Consider the following 27,331-nt stretch of genomic DNA (forward strand, 5'->3'; position numbering starts at 1 on the left):
TGAATGAGTGGGCGGGCCTTGTCCGTATAGTTTGGGACCCACTGAGCGCAGCACGAAAAGAATCCCAGGCATCGTTTGAGGGCCTTGGGCAGTGGGGGAGGGGGAGTTCCATGAGGGGGCGCATGTGGTCGGGTTCGGGCCCTAGAATTCCATTCTGAACGACATAGCCGAGGATGGCTAATCGGTTTGTGCTGAACACACACTTCTTGTTGTAAGTTAGGTTGAGGAGTGTGGCGGTGTGGAGAAATTTGGAAAGGTTAGAGTTGTGGTCCTGCTGGTCATGGCCGCAGATGATGACATTATCCAGGTACAGGAAAGTGGCCCGCAGCCCGTACCGGTCAACCATTCGGTCCATCACCCGTTGGAAGACCGAGACCCCGATGAGGTGCCCGACGGGCAGGGGTCCTGAGGCGGGCAAGATGGCGGCACCCAAGGGCCGCACGTGTCCTGGGGCGGGAATTTCGGAGGCATGGAGGGTGCGGGAAAAGAATGCCACGGGCCTGCCTGCCTGGTTGAGGGTGGTGGCCATAGCGACGTCTGATGCATCGCTCTCGACTTGGAAGGGGAGCGTCTCGTCGACCGTGTGCATCGCGGCCTTGACGGTGTTGGCCTTGATACGGTTGAAGGCCTGTTGAGCCTCAGCCGTCAGTGGGAAAGCGGTGGATTGAATGGGTGGGCGGGCCTTGTCCGCATAGTTTGGGACCCACTGGGCGTAGTACGAAAAGAACCCCAGGCATCTTTTGAGGGCCTTGGGGCAGTGGGGGAGGGGGAGTTCCATGAGGGGGCGCATGCAATCGGGGTCGGGCCCTCCGTTCTGAACCACATAGCCGAGGATGGCCTGGCTAATCTGTTTGTGCTGAACACACACTTCTCCTTGTAAGTTAGGTTGCGGAGTGTGGCGGTGTGGTCCTGCTGGTTGTGGCCGCAGATGGTGACGTTGTCCATGTCTGGGAAAGTGGCCCGCAGCCGGTACCGGCCAACCATTCGGTCCATCTCCCGTTGGAAGACCGAGACCCCGTTGGTGACGCCGAAGGGAACCCGAAGGAACTGGTAAAGGCAGCCGTCTGCTTCAAACGCAGTGTATGGGCGGTCCGCCTTTCGGATGGGGAGCTGGTGGTAGGCAGATTTCAGGTCCACTGTCGAGAAGACCCGGTACTGTGCAATCTGATTGACCGTATCAGATAATGTGTGGGAGTACGCGTCGAGCTGCGTGTACCGATTGATGGTCTGACTGTAGTCAACGGCCATCCTGTTTTTCTCGCCGGTTTTCACCACCACCACTTGGACTCTCCAGGGGCTGTTGCTGGCCTTGATAATACCTTCTGTAGCCACCTGGGATGGCTACGTCCCGATTCCAAAATGGATGCCCGCAAAGAGAACAGGGAAAATTGGCCAGCTACAAGGAAAACAAGCAGGTGCAAGGTTTCCTGTGTATTAAGATTTGCAGAACCCAGACAGAACCGAAAGCAATAGCTATCTACATACTAATGAGCGATCCCCAGGAACAATCAGAAACATTTAATCAATCGGGACCAAGACAGACTCCCTTGCGCCAGCAGGAGTTAGGACAAAGGCAGGCCAACGGACACATAGGGCCCGCCCAACGATCAGGGAACAACTCCAGTATTGGAGAAATCGATAAAAACGATTGGGACATGGTCCAATTAATTGGGACCAAGTCCGGGGTCCACCCAAATGGGCGCGAAACCCTTGGGACCTATAAGATAGCGTCCCCAAGTTCAGTTTGCTCTCTTGGCAGCTCTCAAAGAATTCATGGCCTTGGCTCTCAGCGAGGAGAGACCTGCCTAGCAGCTGCATCAACCAAGTAAGTCTCAAGTCAACGCACGCTACGACATAGACGCTCCTAGCTACTATTCCGTACCAGTTTGAAGCCAGCAGAATCAGAACCGGACAAAGGCCATTGTTTCTCTGACCTGGTGGGCCATTGGAAGCTAAGTATAGGCTTTTAGTAGCAGTGATAGTTTAGTAAGTAGAGTTTATGCATGAGTAGTGATTGACTGTGTGTATAATAAATGTGTACTGATTTGAAACTTACTAACTGGTGTATTGAGTTATTGATCAGCACTTGGCCTTGAACCTCGTGGTGGTATCAGAAAGATACCGGGCGACTCTCGCGCAAAGGTTATTAAAACAGAGCAATGAAAGAGAAAGCACAACGAACAACACTTCCCGCAGCAGCAGCTGGACCTCAGACCTGATGAAGATCCTGTCCTGGGCGCTGTACCGTCTGCTCCTGGTGGCAACGGGTTTGCAATCCGGGGTGAGGTTTGCAAACAGGGAAGGGAGGTCGACCTTAAGGGTCGTGAGGTCGCAAACACTAAGGGGTGGTAGGGGCCGCCAAATTTCAGGGTTAGGCTCTGGAGGTTGCACTGGAAGTCCAGGCCGAGTAGCAAGGCAGCGCAGAGGTTGGGGAGGACGTAGAGCCGGAAGCCGCTGAACTCTCTGCCCTGGATGGTGAGGGTGGCGATGCAGTACCCCAGGATATCCACAGAGTGGGATCTGGAGGCCAGGGAGATTCTTTGGTTAGCGGGGTGTACCGCGAGGGAGCAGCGCCTTACCATATTGGGGTGGATGAAGCTCTCAGTGCTCCAGGAGTCCAGAAGGCAGGATATCTCGTCCCCGTCGACCTTCACCTTTGTCGACGCGGTCGCAAGGTTGTGCGGTCGAGACTGGTCGATCGTGACCGAGGCGAGAAGCGGCTGCTCGCCGGCGGTTGCAGGCAATGAGTGGCCCATGAGGTGCCCGACGGGCAGGGGACCTTAGGTGGGCAAGATGGTGGCACCCATAGGCCGCATGTGTCCTGGGGCAGGCAAGATGGGGGCGCCCATTGGTTCCGAGGCAAGCAAGATGGCGCGTCCACGGGCCGCACATGTCGTGGGTGGAGCAAGGTGGCGGCGCTCATGGGCCGCACGTGGTGGGTGCAGGGACAATAGCGGCGATTGAGCGTGCCTTGCACGCTGCAGCGAAATGTCCCTTCTTGCCACAGGCCTTGCAGAGCGCGCTCCGCACTGGGCAGCGCTGCTGGGGTGTTTTGTCTGTCCGCAGAAGTAGCACTTGGGCCCCCCGGGGTTGGTTGGCTGCCGCACGGCGCAGGCGTGGGGTTGGCTGGGGGCGGTTGCTGATGGGATCCATGATGGGGTGGCCGCTGGCGGGGTCCACGATGCACAGGTGGGATGGGCCGTGCGGTCGGGGGCATAAGCCTGTGCGTTGCGTGAGGCGACCGTGAGCGAGAGCGCTAGTTTCTTGATCACCACGAGGTTGAGCATGGCCTCTTCTATGACCCTATGCCCGTAACAAACGCGTCTCTCATTAGCAGGTTCGAATGTTCAGTGGGCGAAACGGCCTGGGAATCACAGTCTCTCACCAGGGCGAGCAGAGCATGCCAGAAATCTTCCACAGACTCACCGGGAAGTTGGTGCCGCGTGGACAGGATGTGCCTGGCGTAATTCTTGAGCGTAATTCTCCTTCAGTAGCACCATGGCCTCAGCCTCGGTAGGCGCGTCCTAGACGAGGGGGAAGACGTTGGAGCTCAGCCACATGTACAGAATCTGGAGCTTCTGTGCTTCTGAGATTGGGTCTGGCGCAGACCCGATGTATGCTTCAAAGCAAGCTAGCAATGTGCAAAGCCCTTTTTGGCGTTGTCTGCTTGAGGATGCAGCTGCAGGCAATCCGGCTTGGTGCGGAGGTCCATCTCTGAAAAATCTCTGTGTAATAAATTGATGCACTATCAATTACGACGAAACGAGAGTAGAATGTAATCGAGGCTTTATTACACAGAGATGTGTGGCCTCCTGCAGCAGCTGGCGAAATGACTACTGTTCAGAGAGCACACATATTTATACTCCGCCTACTGGGCGGAGCCAGAAGACAGGGATCTACCCCCGTACCTGCAGTACAGGGGCCTTACCGTAATACCAATATATATACAACATAATACAACAGCGGTGACTACCACACCCACCAAACTAGAAACATTGTACCTGCGGAGCCAACCCCCCCACACCTGGGCAAACTGCACCCCCAGGTACCTGAACTGAGTCCTGCCCTCCGGAATGGCAGGCCCCCCCCCCGCCCCCACCCCCGGCCAAGGCACCACAAAATACTCACTCTTGTCTAGATTTAGTTTGTATTCCGAAAAATACCCAAACACTTGAAGCAGCTCAAATATTCCCCCTATCGACACACTCGGTTCTGACATGTATAACTGCAAGTCATCGGCATACAAGGACACCCTATGCTCTATCCCCCCCCGCACTATTCGTTTTCATACCCCGAACTTCTTAATGCGATGGCCAACGCCTCAATCATGAGTGCAAACAGCAGGGGGGACATAGGACATCTCTGCCTAGTCTCACGTTGGAGAGAAAAGTATCTCGAGCTGATGTTGTTTGTGTGGACACTCGCCCTCGACTCCTTATATAGTAGCTTTGCCCAGTTCACAAATCTTGGTCCAATCCCAAACCGCTCCAGGACTGCCATCAAATACCCCCATTCTACCCGGTCAAACGCCTTCGCAGCATCCAATGCCACAACCACCTCTGTTTCGGGTACTCCAACCCATCTAGAAATTCCTGCATCTCTCGGTCTCCCCCAGTTGGCTCTGACCTGTCCAACCTCTCATAAACTTCCTCATAAACCTTGTTAATTAGATCCGGAGCCACCACCTGATGTGTTGGGTACTCTGGATCTGTCTAGACTGTGTTTACCCTAGCAATATCACATAGAGGCTACGAACACTTGAAATAGTACAACACTATTTTATTAAGCTAGGAACTGTTGAACATACTTTCACTGTGGGTCGACACTACGTTAGATTAAACTGAAGACCTATGCCTATCCTGACCAGTCTAGACTATCAGCACATGTGCTACAAGCTGTGAGCTCTGTCCTTCTCAGAGGCTGCATCCCGAATGAGCAGGAAAACTATGCCCTCTGACTTTATAGTGAGCGTGCTCTAACTGGTGATTGGCTGCTGTGTTGTGTGTGTTGGTTGGTCTTGCAGTGTGTCAGTCAGTGTGTGTCTGCACCATTATATACTAATGTGTATATTATGACATCCCCCTTTTATTTAAAAAATGTATGGTTGTGGTAATAAATAATGTGTGGTGAGAATGTTCCTAACTACGTGTGGTATGTGAAGGCATATTTACAAGACAATGTACATAAACACTAAGCTATTTACATTGGAAGGTGTCTAGTGCAGATGGACAGCATGCAACAAAAGAGTAACGAGAGCAACATTATATACAAATCAGTGTGTCGATTAAACAAAGCAACAAAACAATTCAGAGAGTCCATGAATTCAAAAAGTTCATAAATTTAATCTCCGAGGTGGGCGACGAATTCTGGTTGACCGCCTCAAGGGTGGGTCAAGAGCCACCGGTTCTGGAACGGGCTGGACTGTGTCAGAGTCAGAGGGTGGCAGAGCGACAGGGAGCTCTGCAAAGTCCATGGCGGGATTGTCATGATGGTGAGGCAGGACCTGAAGATCACGCGACGAGCGCGGATGAGACGCAGTGCACGCCGATTGACTGGTGAAGCAGGGGCCATTGTCGGACATGACCGTGAGCGGGATGCCGTGTCGAGCTAAGGTTTCCTTACACGCACGAATGACTGCAGCTGAGGTGAGGTTGTGCAACCTTACCAACTCAGGATAGTTCGAGAAATAATCCACAATGAGGACATAGTCTCGGCCAAGCGCATGGAACAGATCGATGCCCACCTTGGTCCAGGGTGACGTGACCAACTCATGGGGTTGCAAGGTTTCCCGTGGTTGCGCAGGCTGGAATCGCTGACGTATTGGGCAGTTGAGCACAGTGTTAGCTATGTCCTCGTTAATCCCAGGCCAGTACACTGCCTCATGGGCCCGTTGGCGGCAATTCTCCACTCCCAGGTGGCCCTCATGGAGATGTTCGAGGACAAGCTGGCGCATGCTGTGCGGGATGACAATGCGGTCCAGTTTGAGAAGAACCCTGTCAACTACCGACAGATCATCTCTGACATTATAGAATTGAGGGCATTGGCCCTTGAGCCACCCGTCCGTTAGGTGGCACATAACACGCTGGAGCAAGGGGTCGGCAGCCATTTCGCGACGAATTTGGACGAGGCGTTCATCCGTGGCAGGCAGATTGGAGGCAGCGAATGCCACATGGGCATCAACCTGGTAAACAAATCCCGCTAGGTCACATGGTGTGGTGACAGACCGGGAGAGGGCGTCAGCGACGATGAGCTCCTTGCCCGGGGTGTATACAAGCTGGAAGTCGTAGCGCCTGAGCTTGAGAAGAATGCGCTGCAGGCGAAGCGTCATGTCGTTAAGGTCTTTTTGAATGATATTCACCAGCGGTCGATGGTCTGTCTTGACGGTGAACTGAGGGAGTCCGTAGACATAATCATGGAATTTAACGACTCCGGTAAGAAGGCCCAGGCACTCCTTTTCAATCTGCGCATAGCGCTGTTCGGTGGGGATCATCGCACGCGACGCGTATGCAACGGGGGCCCATGATGAGGCCTCATCACGTTGAAGGAGCACTGCTCCAATGCCGGATTGACTGGCATCTGTAGAAATTTTGGTCTCTTTGGCTGGGTCAAAAAATGCCAAGACCGGGGCCGTGGTCAGCTTTGCCCTGAGTTCCCGCCATTCGTGTTCGTGGGCAGGGAGCCATTGGAACTGTCGTTTTCTTGACCAGGTTCCTGAGAGCCGTGGTGTGAGAAGCGAGTTTAGGGATGAATTTCCCTAAGAAGTTGACCATGCCCAAGAAGCGGAGGACCGCGTTCTTGTCCTCCGGTGTTTTCATGGCCTTAATGGCATCTACCTTGTCCGCATCCGGCTGCACGCCCAACTGTGAGATGTGGTCTCCGAGGAACTTAATTTCTGTTTGACCAAAGGCGCATTTGGCCCTGTTGAGGCAGAAGCCATGCTCATGTATCCGTCTGAAGACACGCTGGAGGCGATTAATGTGCTCCTGCGGGGTGGTGGACCAGATGATTATGTCGTCCACATAGACGCAAACACCTTCAATACCTTCCATCATCTGTTCCATAATCCTATGGAACACTTCTGATGCAGAGATGATCCCGAACGGCATCCTGTTGTAGCAATACCTGCCAAAGTGGGTATTAAAAATGCAGAGTTTCCTGCTGGATTCGTCGAGCTGGATCTGCCAGAACCCCTTCGAGGCGTCTAGCTTGGTAAAGAACTTTGCGCGAGCCATCTCACAGGTGAGTTCTTCGCGCTTTGGAATGGGATAATGCTCTCATAATATTGCGGTTGAGGTCCTTGGGATCAATGCATATTCTCACTTCGCCGGAAGGTTTTTTCGCGCATATCATGGAGCTGACCCAGTTTGTCGGTTCCATGTCTCCGGAAATCACTCCTTGGTCCTGGAAGTCCTGCAGCTGCTACTTGAGGCAGTCCTTGAGGGGTGCTGGGACCCTGCGAGGTGCGTGCACCACAGGCGTGGCATTTGGTTTCAACAAGATCTTGTAGGTATATGGGAGCGTGCCCATGCCCTCGAAAACATTGTGGTATCGGTTAATAATGGCGTCCAGCTGCGCCCTAAAATCAGTGTCCTGAGAGGCAGACGCATCAGCAGGTGACAGGGAGTGAACCCTTTGGACAAGGTTCAGCAGTTTGCATGCTTGCGCACCAAGCAGGGAGGCTTTGCAGGATCCCACTATTTCAAATGGAAGGATGGCATTAAGTGACCTGTGCACCACTTCAAGTTGGAATCGGGTTCGGTGACGGTGGGTTGGATGGCACGGACATCCCTGCGTAGCTGGCTGGAGTGACGTGAGTTGGCAGTAATGGCATTACCATTATAATCTAACAACTGGCAGGCTGATGGCAGGATGGTTGGCTTGACACGGAGGTTTTCGAGGTCAGACCGCGCGATGAGATTGGCTGAGGCGCCGGTGTCCAGGCTGAATCGGATTCGGGATTGGTTGACCGTGAGGGTGGCACATCACTCGTTGTCCGGATCAATGCTGTGTACTGGGAGAGGGTGGACGTTTTGCTTTTGGGGCACCCTGTGTTTGGTAATGATACCGACTCGAAAAGGTGCTTTTGGGTCCTCGGTGTCAAGGTCAGGCAGCAGGTCAGAATCGGGTTCGGTGACCGTGGGTTGGATGGCGCGGACATCCCTGCGTAGCTGGCTGGAGCGACGAGAGTTGGCAGGCTGAGCAGACCTGCATAAAGCAGCATCGTGGCCAAGTTTGCCACATTGTAGGCAGCGTCTGGATTTTGCAGGACACTGCCGCTTTAAGTGGGCGGAGCCACAGTTGCCGCACGTTGTTATGTCAGGACGCTCATTGCGCCACAGCCATGCGCGGTGCGGTCGTACATGGTGGCAACCTGCACAGTGCGATCTTCGGCTTCGCCGTCCCCTCGTTCAGTGCGTTCATGCGTGGGAGGCCGTGAAAAGCGCGCAAAATGGCCGCCCTCATCCAGGCTGAGGCCCTGGAGTTGCTTGATTGCTTGTACCCGTTCTGTCTCGTGGGGACCTTGCCACGCCGTTTCAGCCACTTGGATGTGCGAGTATCAGTTTGTGGCGTGTTCATGCAGAACGCAGGTCTCAATGGCAATCGCAAGGGTGAGCTGCTTAACCTTGAGGAGCTGCTGGCGTAAGGGCTGAACACTGAAAACGATCTGGTCGCGTATCATGGAGTTGGAGGTAGACCCGTAATTACAGGACTGCGCAATGATGCGGAGGTGGGTGAGAAAGGATTGGAAAGGTTCATCCTTACCCTGCAAACGCTGTTGGAAGACATTGCGCTCGAAACTTTCATTTACCTTGATGCCGCAGTGATTGTCAAATTTGAGGAGGACCGTCTTGAATTTTGATTTGTCTTCACCATCAGCAAAAGTGGGAGAGTTGAAGATGTGGATGGCGTGGTCTCCGGCCGTGGAGAGAAAGAGAACAATTTTCCTGGCGTCTGAAGCAGCTTCCAGGTCTGTGGCTTCAAGGTAAAGCTGGAGGCGTTGTTTGAAGATTTTCCAGTTGGCCCCGAGGTTACCGGTGATGCGGAGCGGTGGTGGGGGGCAGACGCTGTCCATTTTGCAGAATGGCTGGATTGCTGGTCAAAGGCAGATCACTTGAAGGTAGGTCTAATAAGTTCTAACATCACATACTGGTACCATGATGTGTTGGGTACTCTGGATCTGTGGAGACTGCGTTTACCCTAGCAGTAACACATACCGTATATACTCGCGTACCCTTCGTTCTCGCGTATCATGCGACTCCTAAATTTTTGTCCCCAAAACATGATTTTATGGTATACCTCATGTATCATGCGAGTGACTTTTTTGGAAATTAATTTTGGAAAGTAAAACTTCCAAATGGTATCATTGTGTGTGGTTTCTGCAGAGTTGATTCTGCTGTGAAAGCTGTTCGCGATTCGAACAGCTTTCCTGCTGGCTTTACTCGCATTGTTCAGCCACTTGCCGTTTCCATTCATAAAAACATGAATGGAAACGTCAAGTGGCTGAACATCTTCCCATCAGAATGCTGTGGTCACAATCAGTAGTATTCTGATGGGAAGATGGGAAGAAGAGTGGATTCTGCTGTGAAAGCTGTTCGCGATTCGAACAGCTTTCCAGCTGGCTTTACTAGCGTCGTTCAGCCACTTGCCGTTTCCATTCATAAAAACATGAATGGAAACGTCAAGTGGCTGAACATCTTCCCATCAGAATACTACTCTTCAGATTTTGACCACAGCATTCTGATGGGAAGATGTTCAGCCACTTGACGTTTCCATTCATGTTTTTATGAATGGAAACGGCAAGTGGCTGAACGACGCTAGTAAAGCCAGCTGGATGCTATGTGACTTATCTTGGCCAGCATTTCACACCCGCGATTTTTGTACCTCGTGTATCATGCGACCCCCGAAATTTAGGCTTCAAATTAGGTGCTCAAAAGTCGCATGTTACGCGAGTATATACGGTACATGCTTCCAACACTTGAAATAGTACAACACTATTTTATTAAGCTAGAAACTGTTGAACATACTTTCACTCTGGGTCGACACTACGTTAGATTAAACTGAAGACCTGTGCCTATCCTGACCAATCTAGACGATCAGCACATGGTGAAGATCTGTGCTACAAGCTGTGAGCTCTGTCCTTCTCAGAGGCTGCATCCCGAATAAGCGGGAAAACTAGTGCCCTCTGGCTTTATAGCGAGCGTGCTCTAACTGGTGATTGGCTGCTGTGTTGTGTGTGTTGATTGTCTTGCAGTGTGTCAGTCAGTGTGTGTCTGCACCATTATATACTAATGTGTATATTATGACACCACCAACTTCCCTGCCCTGTCCCTCACCTGAACAATTTCCCATACCGCTGCCTCCCTCCGGAGCTGACCTGCTGACATATGGCCCGCCTTATCTCCATGTTCGTAAACTGCACCCTTTGCTTGTCTCAGTTGGCGCACCGGCTTCCTGGTAGATAGTCGGTCAAAGCTAACCTTCCTCTTTTCCAGCTTCGCTGGGTGCACATCTTCTGCATAACTCCTATCTACCTCCAACATCTCATCTATTATCCTCTGTAGCTCCAACCTCTCCTCTTTGTCCACTCTGGCCTTAAACAAAATCAACTCACCACCGCCTTTAGAGTCTCCCAGACAACTGCCTTCAACACCTCACTCGTACAGTTGAAACCTAAATATGCCTCAATTACCTTTTCAATTTTGTCACAGAACCCTTGGTCCCCCAAAGTCTCACTCTAATTTCCACCCCGGCCTCTGTGCTACCCCCTTCTCCAGTACCATATCTACCCAATGCGGAGCATGATCTGACACTGCAAATGCCGAGTATTCCGACCCCTTAACCCCAGCCAGCAAAGCCTTCCTCCACCACAAAAAAGTCGATCCGCGAGTATACCTTATGGACTGCTGAGAAAAACGAGTGCTCCCGTTCCCTTGTGTGCAGGAACCTCCAAGGGTCCACTCCTCCCATTTCCACCATTAGCCCAGCCAACGCCTTCGCCTGCCCTGATGGGACCAGCGAGCACGGCCGTGACCTGTCCAACCGTGGCCCCTCGAGACCTTCGGTCAAATCCTGACTAACCCAGCCCTTTTTAAGTCTCACCTGGTCCTTCACCCTCAAGTGAGTCTCCTGCAGCATTGATACATCGGCTTTCAAACTTTTAAAATGCACAATCACCCTTAACCTCTTGACCGGACCTCCTAACCCCCTCACGTTCCACGTGACTATCCTATCTGGAGGTCTCTCACCACACCCCCCACCCTTCTTATCCACCACCATCATACCATCGGGCCCTGCCCCATGAGCCTGACATGCCCCTATCCATTATTAACATCGAACCCCTTTCCCCCTCCCAAAAACCCCCCCTACATTTCCTCTCAAAAAAACATCTCCCAGAATCAATCCCTCTCCTCCCCCTCGCTCGCCTCGTAGGCTCATCAAAACCTGCTAACGAGGCTCCAATGTCCGCAGCCCTCCTCTCACCTCACCTCCGTTCACTAGCCGACTTTAGTTCGTTAGCGCGGGTGGCTCCCCCCGCCAAGGTATACTGTCCCCTCCCACCCAGTCCCAGAGAAAGAAAAAACAAAAACAACAATCCAACCCATATAATTCACTAAAATAAGATATAATTGTCACAACGCAGAATGCCAATCAACCCAACCAATAACTTGAACTCTGTAACAATGGGAAGAGAAGTAAATTACAAAACATGTCAGTAAAAAGAAAGTAAGAAGTCTTACAACACCAGGTTAAAGTCCAACAGGTTTGTTTCAAACACGAGCTTTCGGAGCACGGCTCCTTCTTCAGGTGAAGCCGTGCTCCGAAAGCTCGTGTTTGAAACAAACCTGTTGGACTTTAACCTGGTGTTGTAAGACTTCTTACTGTGCTCACCCCAGTCCAACGCCGGCATCTCCACATCATAGTAAAAAGAAAGTTATAGCATTTATACATTTTCCAGCTCCCCAATCACAGTCCACAGTCTCTTCCAGCTCCGCTCCTCACATCTGTCCCAAGCCTTCTGCCCTCACGAACGTCTCAGCTGCCTCCGCTGTCTCGAAATAAAAGTCTTTGGCATCATACGTCGCCCTCCGTTTCCCCGGGTATACCATACCAAATCGCACCCCCTTTTTGTACAGTGCCGCCTTTATTCGCCCGAACGCCGCTCGTCTTTTTGCCAACTCCACCATCAAGTTTTGGTAGATCTGAACTCCAGCACCATCCCACTGCACCTCGCGCTTCTGCTTAACCCAGCTTGACACCTTCTCCTTCATGCAGTACTTATGGAAGCAGGTAATTACTGCTCTTGGCGACTCATTCACTTTGGGCTTTGGCCTTAATGACCGATGAGCTAGGTCCAGCTCATACCGGGAGGGGTTCTCACCCTCCCCCATCAACTCCGCCAACTTCTTAGCGAAGTACTCTGTTGGCCTTGGGCCCTCTGTCCCTTCGGGCAAGCCCACAATTCTCAGATTGTGGCGCCTCAAGCGGTTCTCCAAGTCCTCGAGCTTTGCTTGGAGTCCTCTGTTGACCTCCATCACGCTCCGTAGCTCGTCCCCCATCGAGGTGAACTGGTCGCTGTGCTGCGACATGGCCTCCTCCACTTCCTTCATTTTCTCACCCTGCTCTCTCACCTCGGCCAATGCCTTTGCCACAGCTACCCTCACCGGGGCGATTGCCTCCTCCACCAATGACTTCAATGCGACCGCCATCTCCTTCCTCAAAGCCTCCATGTGCCTCACAAAATACTTTTCCAGCTCCACCGCCATCACCTCGATAATCTTTTCCACCTTAAGTAGTGCGGCCCCACCATGCAGTCCGGCATCCGCCATCTTGTCAGCACTTTTGCTGGTCCTCTCATTCAACGGCGAGCCCGCGTTTCCTCCCTTCTTCAACGTTGCTTTTCGCATCCTTTAACAACTTATTATTTTTCCTTTTTTTTCACCCTTCTTTCCTTCTTCAATTTTTTTTATAGAAAAACAAAAATTCTTGCTTCAAAAAAAGAAAACAAAATTTCACCAACTTTCTTTCAAACTTCTTTCTCTTCTTTTTTGTATTCCTCCAGAATTTCCCTGGGACCGGACTTCAGTCTTCTTACAACATTCTAGACGGGAGTCACCTGATGTGTCACATCTCATCTACATCGCGCCCTGGCTTCGGGCCTGCCGCCTCGACCTCCGTTTGGCATCGTCCCCGCTGCTCCGACCACCGCGCGCTGGGCCCGACGCCTCAGCACCAGCCGCCCGACACCCGGGTTCCTCTCCGGTTTTCAAACCGGCCCCGCTTGATGCCCGGGATGACCCCAAAGGCTGTCAATAATTGGGGGGTGGGGGGGGGAGAAGAGAGAAGCGAAGAATCAGGGAAACCCCCGAAAGCACTGCAAATAGTGGCCACTGGCGGGAGCTCCTCTCGATGCAGCCGACCCACTCCCTGCTTCGCTGTTTACTAAGATCATGGCTAATCTGATAGTAACCTCAAATCTGCATCCCGCCTACCCCGATAACTTATCACACTGTTTCTTACCAAGAATCGATCCACCTCTGTCTTAAAAATATTCAAAGATTCTGCTTCCAGTGCAATTTCAGGAAGTGTTCCAAAGATTCACAACCCCCGAATGAAAAAAATTGCCTCATCTCCTTCTTAAATGGGTGACCTCTTATTTTTGAACAGTGACCCCTAGTTCTAGATTCTCCCACAAAGGGAAACATTTTCTCCACAACCACTCCGTCAAGATACCTCAGGATCTTATACTTAAATCAAGTCACCTCTTTCTCTTCTAAATCTTAGTGGATACAAGCTTAGCCGGTCCAAACTTTCCTCATTAGACAACTATTTCAGGCACTAGTCTGGTAAACCCTCTCTGAACTGCTTCCAATACATACACGCCCTTCCTTAAATAAGGTGACCAATACTGTGCACCGTACTCTAAATGTGGTCTCCTTAATGGCAACTGAAACATAACCTCCCTACTTTTTTATTCAACTGCCCTCTCAATAAATGATAACATTCTGTTAGCTTTCCTAATTACTTGCTGTACTTGTTTATCAGTTTTTGTGATTCATGCACAAATTTACCCAGTTCCCTCTGCACCTCAGAGCTGTGCAATCTCTTACCATTTAGATAATATGTTTAATTTTTATTCTTCCTGCCAAAATAGACAATTCCATATTTTCACACATTATACACCATTTGCTTTATATCTGTCCACTCACTTAACCCATCTATACCTTTCTGTAGCATGTTCTTCATAACTTACCTATCTTTGGGTCATCAGAAAATTTGGAAACCATCTCTTCAATCCTTTCATCCAAGTCATTCATATAAATTGTAGACAGTTGAGGTCCCAGCACTGATCCTGTGGCACACCACTCATTACATTTTGCCAGTCTGAAAAAGACCCATTTATGCCAACTCTCTGTTTCCTGTTAGCCATCCAACTTCTATACAAGTCAATATGTTATTCCCTATAACACAAGCTTTTATATTCTGGAATACCCCCTCATTTTGGATTTTATCAAATGCCTTCTGGAATTCTAGATGCAGTACATCCACTGGTTCCGTTTGATCCACAGCACATGTCATTTCCTCAAAGAGCTCCAATTAGTTGGTTAGACATGATTTCCCTTTCACAAAACCAAGTTGACTCCACCTGACTGCCTTGAGCTTCTCTAAGTGCGCAGCTATAACTTCTTTAATAATAGCTTCTCACATTTTCCCTACAACAAATGTTAAGCTAACTGGCCTGTAGTTTCTTGCTTTCTGTCTCCCTCCCTTTTTGAATAATAAAGTAAATCTGCTATCTTCCAATCTAATGGAACCTTCCCTGACTAGCGAGTTTTGGAAAATTAAAATCAACACATGAACTATCTCACTAGACATTTCTTTTAAGACCCTATGAAGAAGTCCACCTGGACCCAGGCTCTTGTCTGCTCGCAACTCCAATAATTTACACAGTACCACTTCTCTGGTGACTATTTTCTTGAGTTCCTCCTTTCCATTTCTTGGTTTATACCTGCTTCTAAGATGTTAATTGTATCTTCTATAGTGAAGGTGAATGCAAAATACCTGTTCAATTCATCTGCTTGTTTTCCATTATTAATTCTCTAGACTGACTTTCTATAGGATGAAGCTCACTTTGTTAACTCTTTTTAAAAATATTTTAAAAACTCTATCTGTTTTTAAATTTCTAGCTGGCTTTTACTCGTACTCTAATTTTTCCCTCCTTATTAATCTTTAGTTCATCCTTCTGTTCTTTATATTCTGACCAATCTCCTGACCTGCCACCTGTCTGCATAATTATATGCTTCTCCATGAGTTTGATACTACTTTAAATTTTCTAGCTAACCAGAGAGGTGGGTCCATCCCTTGGATTTTTTACTTATTGCATTATGAATCATCCCCTCAAATGTTTGCCACTGATAGGGTTGAGTGGTAATTAACTTTTGTTCTATTTCTATATGATGTCGAGGTTACCACAGAAGTTGCACTATGTACCCTCATTGCCTCTTGAATGTGGTCTTGTCTCACAACTTCTGCAGAGCGATCCATGTACCACTTCAGACATCGGATTAGTTCCCTGTGAAAAAATAAATTGTGGCTTATGTAAAACATACAAACATACACATGAACAAGAGATATTTGGAGAAAACACACGGAAGAATCAGTGCAATAGACACACAAGAAAAACAAGAATGTACAGTGGGCTAGTACAGAGACAGGAGGGAAACACTCACACATACTCACTCTCCTGTTTATTCAAGGATATTTTGGAAACCATGACAAAATGACAACAGCTGTTTACTTTTGGAAAACTTGGACTGAATTTTAAAATATTTATTCCCAGGTCTCATTATCCTAAGACAGTAGTTGTCCACATTTTATAAACTGCCTCAATCTGATGTTTAAGGACTACTTTCCGGAATGCTGCAAAATTCTACATCAAGGAATATTGGCATTGACTGTACCTGTCCATAGATCCCTATACAACAACCTCCTGATTTCAATCAAGTCACTGTGGGCAGTCACCAAGTGAAAACTAGCATTTCCCTACAGATAGAGCAAGAAACACCACAGGTACAACAGATTTCTTTCAAGAGGACCATTTGACAAGTTGAATGTAAAGTGAGTTAAACACACCTCAAAATTATTCCTTCTTCTTTTTCAAGAGCAGGAAGGCTGCAAGCCCTGTTTATTGTTAATTGAAATGCCCTATGCCCTGAACTATGCCCTGAACTGACACCCCAGTTTGAGCTAAGCCATAAATGTAGCTACTTTTTCATTGGAGTCCTGAGGGAAAGTCAATGGCTAAATGGAACAAGTAAACTCTGCATACTGATCCCCCCCAATGCAACTTGCTTCCTGCTGATGCTCCAAGTCAGGGTCAGACTCCCATGACGGCTAAAAAGAATGGAATCCAGCTTCGAAGCTTTACTTGTAAATAGAGAACAGCCGAAACGTAGCGATCATCTTAAAAACTGAGTCTGCCTAGTTGTCAAGATAATAGGTTTTCTGCTTTACCGTAAAGTCCGGGCCAATAATGTGACTACATTGTAACTACGACTGATGACACTCAATGGTACATGATATTCAATGGTGCACAATACCCCAACCAATGACCACACCCGATGGTGCCTAGTAAACCAATCATTGATCACACCTCTGATCACATATTTGCACCATCAATAAGATCGCCGACTTAAGACATTGTCCCTTTCTCAGCTCCTCTGCTGCTGAAACCCATATCCATACTTTAGTTATCTCAAGACTTGGGTTTTTCAATGCACTCCTGTTGGCCTCTCACATCCTATCCTCCTTAAACTTGAGGTCACCAAAAACTCTGTTGCCAATGTCTTTACTTGCACCAAGTTACGTTCACCCATCACCTGTGAGCTCGCTGACTTACACCAGCTCTCAAACTCCTCTAATTCTGGCTTCTTAAGCTTCCCAGACTCTAATCATTCTACCATTAATGCTGACGCCATTAGCAGCCAAAGCCCTAAGCTCTGAAATACTCTTCCTGTACCTCTGCCAGTCAACATCTCTTTCCTTCTTTAAGACATCCTGACAATCCACCTCTTAAACCAAGCTTTTGATCATCTGTCCTATTATCTCTTTATGTGGATTGGTATCAAATTTTGCTTTATATTGTCCCTGTGGAGTGGTATGGGACATTTCAGCACTAAACATATTGGGCAGGATTCTCCGCTCCCGGGACTAAGTGCCCGCGCAGTTGTGAACGGCGTATTGTTTCACGACCGTGTGAACAAGGCCCGGGCTCGACCTATTCTGGCCTCCACAGGGGGCCAGCACAGTGCTGGAGCGGTTCATGCCGTTCCAGCCTCCTTACGCAGTGCCGAATGGGCGCCGCGCCAACCCGCGCATGCGCAGATGGGGCAGCTCATTCCTGCTCATGCGCAGTTGGGCCACACCATCCTGCGCATGCACGGGGAACTTGTTACGCGCGCCGGCCCCTCACCAACATGGCGCCGGGTTCTGGGGCCGGCCGCGGAAATAGGTGGGCCGGGGTGGGGGGCGGCCCGCCAATTGGTTGGCCCCGATTGCGGGCCAGACCCCATCGGAGGCCTCCCCTGGTGAAGGAGCCCCCCCCCCCACAGGCCGCCCCCCCCCCCCCCAGCGTTCCCGCACAGTTCCCGCCGGCAGCTACCAGGCGTGAACAGCGCCGGCGGACTGTCATTTTTCTCAACGGCCGCTCGGCCCATCCGGACCGGAGAATCGCCGCTCGGCGTTTGCGGCGATTCTCCGAGCGGCCCGGCACGATTCTCATGGCGCTGGTTTCGGGGGGGTGGGAGAATTGCTTGCGGGTGTCGGGGCGGCGTGGCGCGACTCACGTGGCACCCCGGCGATTCTCCCATCTGGCGTGGCGGGGGGGGGAGGAGAATACCACCCATTGGGTGCGATTCAGCAGACATAAAACAAATTCACTTTCGTGCGTATTTGGCAGAGTGTTTCTTGCCGGCTGCAGCGCCAAGATTCACCCTGCTATTCATCGCACTTGCCGTTTATTTGTGCCTCGGGGTGTTTTCTCCCCGCCGAGGCCGCACTTAGTGATTTCCTGCATTGGCGACCAACTCCTCGCAGATCGGTGTAATTTTGACTGGCATCCACAACCTGTCCAGGCCCCATTTCAGAACCCCTCCCCCCCCCCCCCGTATTCTGGACACCCCCCTTCACCCCCAACCTTCTCGTGACCCCTGGAACCAATGCCCAAACCCTGCTCTAATGGGCAAGGCCCTCCCACCCCTGGGCCTGACCCCTGGCACTGCCAGCCTGACACCCTGCCAGTGCCACTCAGGCACCTTAGCACTTCCAGTCTTCCAAGGTGGCATTGACAGGGTGCCAATGCTTAGGTGCCTGGGTGCCGATGGAGAGCCAGAGTACTACCCTGTCCTGTCCCCGATCACCCGGGGGTCTCTAATCGCCTGCAAGCTCCCTTGAGGTATAATCACGACTGGTCCACGTTTGTAGAAATCAGTGCTAAACAGCACCCAGTTGAGGGTGCCATTGACTCCTGGGAGGCGGGTGAAAGAACAAAGAACAAAGAAAATTACAGCACAGGAACAGGCCCTTCGGCCCTCCCAGCCTGCACCGATCCAGATCCTTTATCTAAACCTGTCTCCTATTTCCCCAAGGTCTATTTCCCTCTGTTCCCGCCCGTTCGTTTACCCTGTCTAGATGCCTCTTAAATGATGCTATCGTGCAGGCCTCTACCACCTCCGCTGGTAAAGCGTTCCAGGCACCCACCACCCTCTGCGTAAAAACTTTCCACGCACATCTCCCTTAAACTTTCCCCCTCTCACCTTGAAATCGTGACCCCTTGTAACTGACATCCCCACTCTTGGGAAAAGCTTGTTGCTATCCCCCTGTCCATACCGCTCATATTTGTAGATCTCAATCAGGTCCCCCCATAACCTCCGTCTGTCCAACGAAAACAATCCTAATCTACTCAACCTTTCTTCATAGCTAGCACCCGCCATACCAGGCAACATCCTGGTGAACCTCCTCTGGTGCAGAGGGTGCCTCTCCAAAGCATCCAAATCCTTCTGGTAATGTGGCGACCAGAACTGCACGCAGTATTCCAATGTGGTCGAGACCAAAGTCCTATACAACTGTAACATGACCTGCCAACTCTTGTACGCAATACCCCGTCCGATGAAGGCAAGCATGCTGTATGCCTTCTTGACACTCTATCAGCCTGCGTTGCCACCAATTCAGAGTACAATGGGCCTGAACTCCCAATCTCTCTGTACATCAATTTTCCCCAAGACCCTTCCATTGACCATATAGTCCCGCTCTTGAAGTTGATCTTCCAAAATGCATCACACCTCGCATTTGCCTGGATTGAACTCCATCTGCCATTTCTCTGCCCAACTCTCCAATCTATCTATATTTTGTTGTATCTCTGACAGTCCTCCTCGCTATCTGCAACTCCACCAATCTTAGTATCATCTGCAAACTTGCTAATCAGACCACCTATACCTTCCTCCAGGTCATTTATGTAGATCACAAACAGAAGTGGTCTGAGCACAGAACCCTGTGGAACACCACTAGTCACCCTTTCTCCATTTTGAGACACTCCCTTCCACCACTACTCTCTGTCTCCTGTTGCCCAGCCAGTTCTTTATCCATCTAGCTAGTACACCTGAACCCCATACGACTTTCACTTTTTCCATCACCTGCCATGGGAAACCTTATCAAACGCCTTACTGAAGTCCATGTAATGACATCTACAGCCCTTCCCCTCATCAATTAACTTTGTCACACTTCCTCAAAGAATTCTATTAGGTTGTAAGACATGACCTTTCCTGCACAAACCATGCTGCCTATTATTGATAAGTCTATTTTCTTCCAGATGTGAATAGATCCTATCCCTCATATCTTCTCCAACAGTTTGCCTACCACTGACGTCAAGCTCACAGGTCTATAATTCCCTGGATTATCCCTGCTACCCTTCTTAAACAAAGGGACAACATTAGCAATTCTCCAGTCCTCCGGGACCTCACCCGTGCTCAAGGATGCTGCAAAGATGTCTGTTAAGGCCCCAGCTATTTCAACCCTCGCTTCCCTCAGTAACCTGGGATTGATCCCATCCGACCTGGGGACTTGTCCACCTTAAGGTCTTTTAGAATACCCAAAACTTCCCCCTTCCGTATGACAACTTGACCTAGAGTATTTAAACATCCATACCTAGCCTCAACATCCGTCTTGTCCCTCTCCTTTGTGAATACCGATGCAAAGTACTCATTAAGAATCTCACCCATTTCCTCTGAGTCCACGCATAAATTCCCCTCTTTTGTCTTTGAGTGGGCCAATCCTTTCTCTAGTTACCCTCTTGCTCCTTACATACGAATAAAAGGCTTTGGGATTTTCCTTAACCCTGTTAGCCAAAGATATTTCATGACCCCTTTTAGCCCTCTTTATTGCGCGTTTGAGATTGCGTCCTACTTTCCCACATATTCCTCCAAAGCTTCATCAGTTTTGAGTTGCCTCGATCCTATGTATGCTTCCTTTTTCATCTTAGCTAGTCCTCACAATTTCACCCGTCATCCATGGTTCCCTAATCTTGCCATTTCTATCTTTCATTTTCACAGGAACATGTCTGTCCTGCACTCTAATCAACCTTCTTAAAAGACTCCCACATTTCAAATGTGGATTTACCCTTAAACAGCTGCTCCCAATCCACATTCCCTAGCTCCTGCCCGAATTTTGTTATACTCTTGTGGTATTCACCCGTTGTGCCCAGCTACACGCTGGATGCAAAGCGGTGGCTGGATCACACCCATTTTGTAAATACAACTTGTTTTTATTTTATTGTCTCTGGCACCTCAATCACAAGTCCCGAAAGACGTGCTTGTTAGGTGAATTGGACATTCTGAATTCTCCATCCATGTACCCAAACAGGTGCGGTAGTGTGGCGACTAGGGAACTTTCACAGTAACTTCAAAGCAATGTTAATGTATGCCTACTGTGACACTAATACAGATGATTATTATATTATTATAATCATTGAACACACTCACGCATTACAACTATTGACCTGACTCGGTTTGTGGTATCCTTGACAATGGCAATCATTGATAACACTCAATAGATTCCACACTCAATAGATTCCAGTATCTTTACCATTAACCAAACTCCAGAGCATGTCCCCAATGGTGTCCCAAACACTGACCATAGTTGGTGTCCAGTAATCCTACTCTTGCTCAGGCTTGAAGGTATGTAAGTACCCTTACAACTAATAGTACTACTCCAATGTAGAAAGAGATCTTATATATGTCTGGGGGAGAAGGTGCATGCTATTTTCAAGAATGAGAATGAACTGAATGCTATGAAATTATAGTTCATTAATGTAGACAAAACTATACATTGTAGACTTGGGGATAATGGTACTGTGGCCAGAAGCATGTGACTGCTATCAGCAAGTCAATGACTTTGTGTTCCTGGATTTCTCACTGATGGAATACATTATACATATATGATTTAAATGTGAAACAATTAAAATTGACATCAGAAAATTGTGGCAACAAGGCCTGAAATAATTAGGTTTTGTTCCCTCAGTCCATATCCTGAACATGAATGTGCCGTCTGAAACTGCACGTTAACCTCAAGAGAATCTTTTTTAAATAAATATTTTTATTCTCCTTTTTTACATTTTCATCAAAATTTAAACCCCCCAACAATCAACAACAACAAATACAATGTCAAACACCTGGACAATATCCCTGTCCTCCCACCAACCCCCAACAACCCCCAACGGTTTAAATACAAACATCAAAGAAAATGAACAGGAATCCACCATTCCACCCATACATAGTCATCAACAACATACAGTCGAAACCTCGCCCCCCCCACCCCAATGTTCGCCCCCCCTCAAATGTTCAAAGTCATCCAATTATTGAAAGTGCATAATGAACAAAGCCCAGAATTGTAGAACCCTTCCATCCTTCCCCTCAACTCAAACTTCACCTTCTCGAGTGTTAAAAACGCCAACAGATCCCCCCGGCCACGCCAGGGCACAGGGTGGAAAGACTGACCTCCATCTCAACAGGATCCACCTCCGGGCGATCAGTGAGGCGAAGGGTAAAACATCTGCCACCGCACCCACTTCCAACCCCGGCCGATCTGATACACCGAATATGGCCTCCAGAGGACCCAGCTCAAGTCTCACATGTACCACCTTTGAAATTACCCTGAAAACCTCCCTCCAATACCCTTCCAGTTTGGACAGGGCCAAAACATATGAACGTGGTGTCCCCCCCCCCCCCCCCCCCCCCCCCCTCCACCCCTCATCCCGCAACGCTCACAAACATCCTCTAACCCCTCAATGAGTCGGCTCATCCTCGCCTTGTGAGATGCGCCCTATACACCATCTTCCAGCGATTTCAGCCCAATGTCGCACACAAAGTGGAGGCATTCACCCTCCGGAGCATCTCACACCACAACCCCTCTTCCATGCCCTTTCCCAACTCCTCCTCCCACTTTGTCTTATTCCCCTCCCTTCTCTTCTCCCAGAATCACCCTACAAGTCGTCGGACACCACCCCCTTCTCCATTCCCCTGTTGTCAGCACTTCCTCCAACATGTGGGATGCCGGCGCCAGCCGGACAGCTCTGCATATACCTAAACATTTCTCTTTGCCCCAACCCATATTTCGCCTGCAGCTCCTTCAGTCCCGCAAACTGGCCCCCCTGAAACAATCCTTTAGTGTCCCAACTCCCCTCCTCCCATCTCTGAAAACTCCCATCCCACTTCCCTGGCTCAATCTGTGATTGCCCTGAATCGACCCCACCCCCAGCCTAAAGTGCTGGTTGCAACTGCCGTCAGATTTTCAATGTGCGCTACTACTACCAGACTCCCTGAGTATTTCCCTGGGGCCAACCGGGAGCGGCGCTGTTGCCAACGCCCTCAGCCCCGACCCCTTGCACAGACTCTCCTCCGTTCTAACCCACTGAGAATCCCCCCTCTAAACCCAGCTCCTCAACCTTCTCCGCGTTCGCCGCCCTGTAATGATATAGTAAATTTGGAAGACCTAACTGCCATCCTCTCTGCACAGCACCTTCCTAATCCCTAGCCACCTACCCCCGCCATATAAACAAGGTAATCATCATTTCAACGCCCTTCAAAATGCCTTTGGCAGGAAGATCGGCTGGCACTGTAAAATAAACAAAAATCGCGGCAACACATTCATTTTAATTACCTGTACCTAAGCTGCCAGCGACAGAGGAAAACCATCCCACCTTCAGATCTGCATTCACCCCTTTCCACTAAACTGGTGATGTTATACCTGTGGAGCCCCCCCAATCCCGTGCCACCTGCACCCCCAGATATCTAAAGTGAGTCACCACCCTACGGAATGGTAGCCCTCCATTCCTGCCCCCACCCCTGGCCGAGACACCACAAAATATTCACTTTTCTCGAAATTAAGTTATCACGAAAAAGACCCAAATACTCGAACAACTCCAATATGCCCCCATCGACCCACTCGGTTCCGATACATACAACAGCAAGTTGGCCGCATACAAAGATACCTTGTGCTCTACCCCCCCCCTCCACCCTACACTAGCCTTTCCACACTTCCGAACTCCTCGACGGGATGGCCAACGGCTCAATCGCAAGCACGAACAACAAGGGGAACACAGGACATCCTTGCCTGGTTCCATGGTGCAGAGCAAAATATCCCGAATTCATGTTATTTGTGCGGACACTCTCCCTCAGCTCCCTATTCAATCTACCCAATCTACAAATCGTGGTCCAATCCCAAACCGCTCCAGAACCGCCATCAAATACACCCACTCTACCCGGTCAAACGCCTTCTCAGCGTCCAATGCCACAACCGGCTATGTCTCCCTCCCCTCTTGCCGGTGCAATAACCACATTCAATACCCTCCAAATGTTTGAAAAGAGCTGCCTCCCCTTCACAAACCCCGTCTGATCTTCACCTGTCACCTTCGGGAAGCACTCCTTCAAAATAACCGCCAATACCTTCACCAACACCTTTGCGTCCACATTCAAAAGTGATACGGGCCTTTACGACCCACATTCTGTCGGATGCTTATCCTTCTTGAGCAACAGGGAGATCGATGCCCTTTTTCCCCGCTTATTGTCACAAGGAGGCTCCGATGAAGTTACTGTGAAAAGCCCCTAGTCGCCACATTCCGGCACCTGTTCGGAGGGGGCCGGTACGGGATGCCTGCCCTAAAGTCTGTGGCAACACCCCCTTCCCTACCGCCTCCTCAAATATCCCCACCATAAGTAGCGCCAACTTATCTTTAAATTTCTTGTAATATTCCACCGGAAACACATCTGGCCCTGCTACCTACCCTGACTGCCTTCTCACAAGCTCATCTTTTATCTCCTGCTCCGCTATTACCCCATCCATATGTCCCTATCCCCCTCCCCCAACCTTGGGTATTTCAAACCATCCAGGAATTCCTGCATCTCTCGATCCCCCCAAAGTGACTCCAATCTATACAATCTCTCGTAAAACTCCTCAAACAGCCTATTAATCTGATCCGAAGCCACCACCAACTTCCCTGCCCTATCCTGCACCTGAACAATTTCCCTCGCCGCTGCCTCCCTCCGAAGCTGGCCTGCCAACATGCCTTCTCTCCATATTTGTAAACCGCTCCCCTTGATCGCCTCAATTGGCGCCCCACCTTCCTTGTGGACAGCCAGTCAAAACTCGCCTGTAGCTCCTTCCACTTTTCCAACTTCGCTGGATCCCTGTCTTCTGCATAACTCCTGTCTACCTCCAGCAACTCATCTATTACCCTTTGGCACGCCACCCTCTCTTCCTTATCCACCTTTGCCTTAAACGAGATCCCCTCCCCCATCACCACTGCCTTTAGAGCTTCCCAAGCCACCGCCTGCGGAACCGCCCCCATACAACTGAATTCCACATATTCCTCGATTCTTTTCCCAATCTTATCACAGAACCCTCGGTCCCTCAACAGCCCCACATCTAATCTCCACTGCCCCCGCTCCAACACCATATCCACCCAATGCGGTGCATGATCTGTTATGGCAATTGCCGAGTATTCCGACCCCTTAACCCCTGCCAACAGCGCCCCCCCCCCCCCCCCCCCAACCGGACAGGACAAGTGAGCATGGCCGTGACCTGTCCAACCTTGGCTCCTGCACCAGGATCCAGTCCCCCACCCACTATCAATTTGTGTGAATCCAAGTCGGGGATGGCCCCACACACCTTCTTCACAAATCCTACACCCAGTTGGGATTATACACACTTACCAATGCCACCAGCCTTCTCTCCAATGTTCCTGTCACTATCACATACCTGCCTCCCTGGTCTGCAACCACTTTCTCCAAATGGAACCGAACTCTTTTGTTAACCAGGATCGCTACCCCTCGAGCTCTAACATTAAATCCTGAATGAAACACCGGGCTGCCTCACCTGGTCCTTCACCCTCAAGTAAATCTCCTTCAGCATTGCCACATCGGCTTTAAAACCTTTGAGATGCCAGAACCCTTGATCTCTTGACTGGGCCACCCAACCCCCCACGTTCCACATAACTATCCGAAATGGGGGGTATCTCACCCCCCCTCCCTTCTTCTCCACTATCATCGTAACATTGGGCCCTGCCCCATAAGCCTGACCCACCCCTATCCATTGTTAACATCGAACCCCTTCCCCCCTCCCAGAATCCCCCCCCCCCCTTCCTCTCGAAGAAACCCTCACCCAGTATCGATTCCTTCCCATCCCCCACCTTTCATACCTCTTAGACCCATCGAAACCTGCTAACCAGGCTCCAATATCTGAAGCTTCTTCCCCCACCTCACATCCATTCACCAGCCAACTTAAGTTATCTGATGCGAGGCTCCCATCCAAGGCTTTCCCTCCCCTCCCCTCCCGCCCCAGGAAAAAAAACACCAAACCCAAACATCTCACTAAAATAACATAAAACCGTCGCAACAAGAATGACAATCAAAAAACATAAACTCTATAACTGCGTGGAGTAAATAAAGAACAATGTTGATCAAAAAAACCCCTGTAAAACATTTATACACTATCCCAGCTCCCCATTTGCAGTCCACAACCCCGCTTCAGTTCCAGTCTTCACTTCTGTCCCAGGCCTTCTGCATTCACGACCGCCTCCACCACCTCGATATAGAAATCTCTGGCATTGTAGATCACCCTCAGCTTCGCTGGATACACCACACCAAATTGCACCCCATTGCCATTTAACTCGGCCAAAAGCCGCTCACCTCTTTGCCAGCTCCACCGTCAAGTCCTGGTATATGCGAATTCCAGCACCAGCCCACTGCACCTCCTGTTCTGCTTCGCCCAGTTTAACACCTTCTCCTTCATTTGGTACTTGTGGAAGCAGATGGTCACTGCCCTTGGCGGCTCATTTAACTTTGGCTTTGTCCTCAGCGACCGATGGGCTCGGTCCAGTTCATATCAGGAGGGCTCTTCCCACTCCCCCATCAATTCCGCCAACATCTTGGCGAAGTACTCTGTCGGCCTCGAACCCTCTACCCCTTCGGACAAGCCCACAATCCTCAAATCTTGCCGCCTCGAGCGGTTCTCCAGGTCCTCCAGCTTTGCTCAAAGCCCCTTATTAGCCTCGGCCACCCTCCACAGCTCATCCCCCATTGAACTGTGCTGTGACATGGCCTCCTCCACTCCCTTCATCTTCTCCCTCTGCTCCCTCCCCTCGGCCGATGTCTTCGCCACAGCTACTCTCACCTCCATCAACGTCATCTCCTTCCTCAACGCCTCCATGTGCTTCGCAAACTGCTTCTCCAGCTCCAACGACATCACGTCAGTCATCCTCTCTGCTGTAAACAGTGCTGTCCCATCCGGCAGCCCTGCCTCCGCCATCTTGCTAGCTCCCTGGCTGGCCCTCTTACTCGACGGTGAACACTCACCCCCTCCCATCTTCACAGCTGTTTTTCTTAATCTCTTTGACATCCTTTGCCTTCATTGTATATTATGCATTCAATCATTTGCAAATTGCCCCCAGGACCAGACTTTAAACTTCCTATAAACACGCCTCAAGCAGGAGCCATCCGACATGCGACTTCCCCTCTACATGCTGCCACAGGATGTCCCAAACTTAAGAGAATCTTGAACAAGGACTCAGTAATTAAAGTGATCCCCTGATCTGGTTAAGTGCAGGAGGGGAACTTGGGGCTTCTGAAGGTATGGGTGACATCTTGCTTCCTCTTTTGAGTTTTGTCTTGACTGTATTTTTATCATTAGGGATAAGATGGCAAAAGAAATTGAGTATTAAAGACTAGCTACAACTGTATGACAAGCCTGAATCAGAGCTTAGAGCTGAGGGTAAGGCAATCAAAGA

At 50.0% G+C, this 27,331-nt stretch overlaps 1 protein-coding gene across 1 annotated transcript in view; it reads right to left on the reverse strand.

Moving 5' to 3' along the window:
- dock3 (dedicator of cytokinesis 3) overlaps positions 1-27,331 on the reverse strand; it is a 1,304,448-nt gene that overhangs the window by 412,136 nt on the left and 864,981 nt on the right. The window contains 1 exon segment of the mRNA XM_038810823.1: positions 15,490-15,571. Within this exon segment, the coding sequence (XP_038666751.1) occupies positions 15,490-15,571 (82 nt within the window).

This window comes from Scyliorhinus canicula, chromosome 11 (genome assembly GCF_902713615.1).
Source record: "Scyliorhinus canicula chromosome 11, sScyCan1.1, whole genome shotgun sequence".
NCBI classification, from domain to species: Eukaryota; Metazoa; Chordata; class Chondrichthyes; order Carcharhiniformes; family Scyliorhinidae; genus Scyliorhinus; species Scyliorhinus canicula.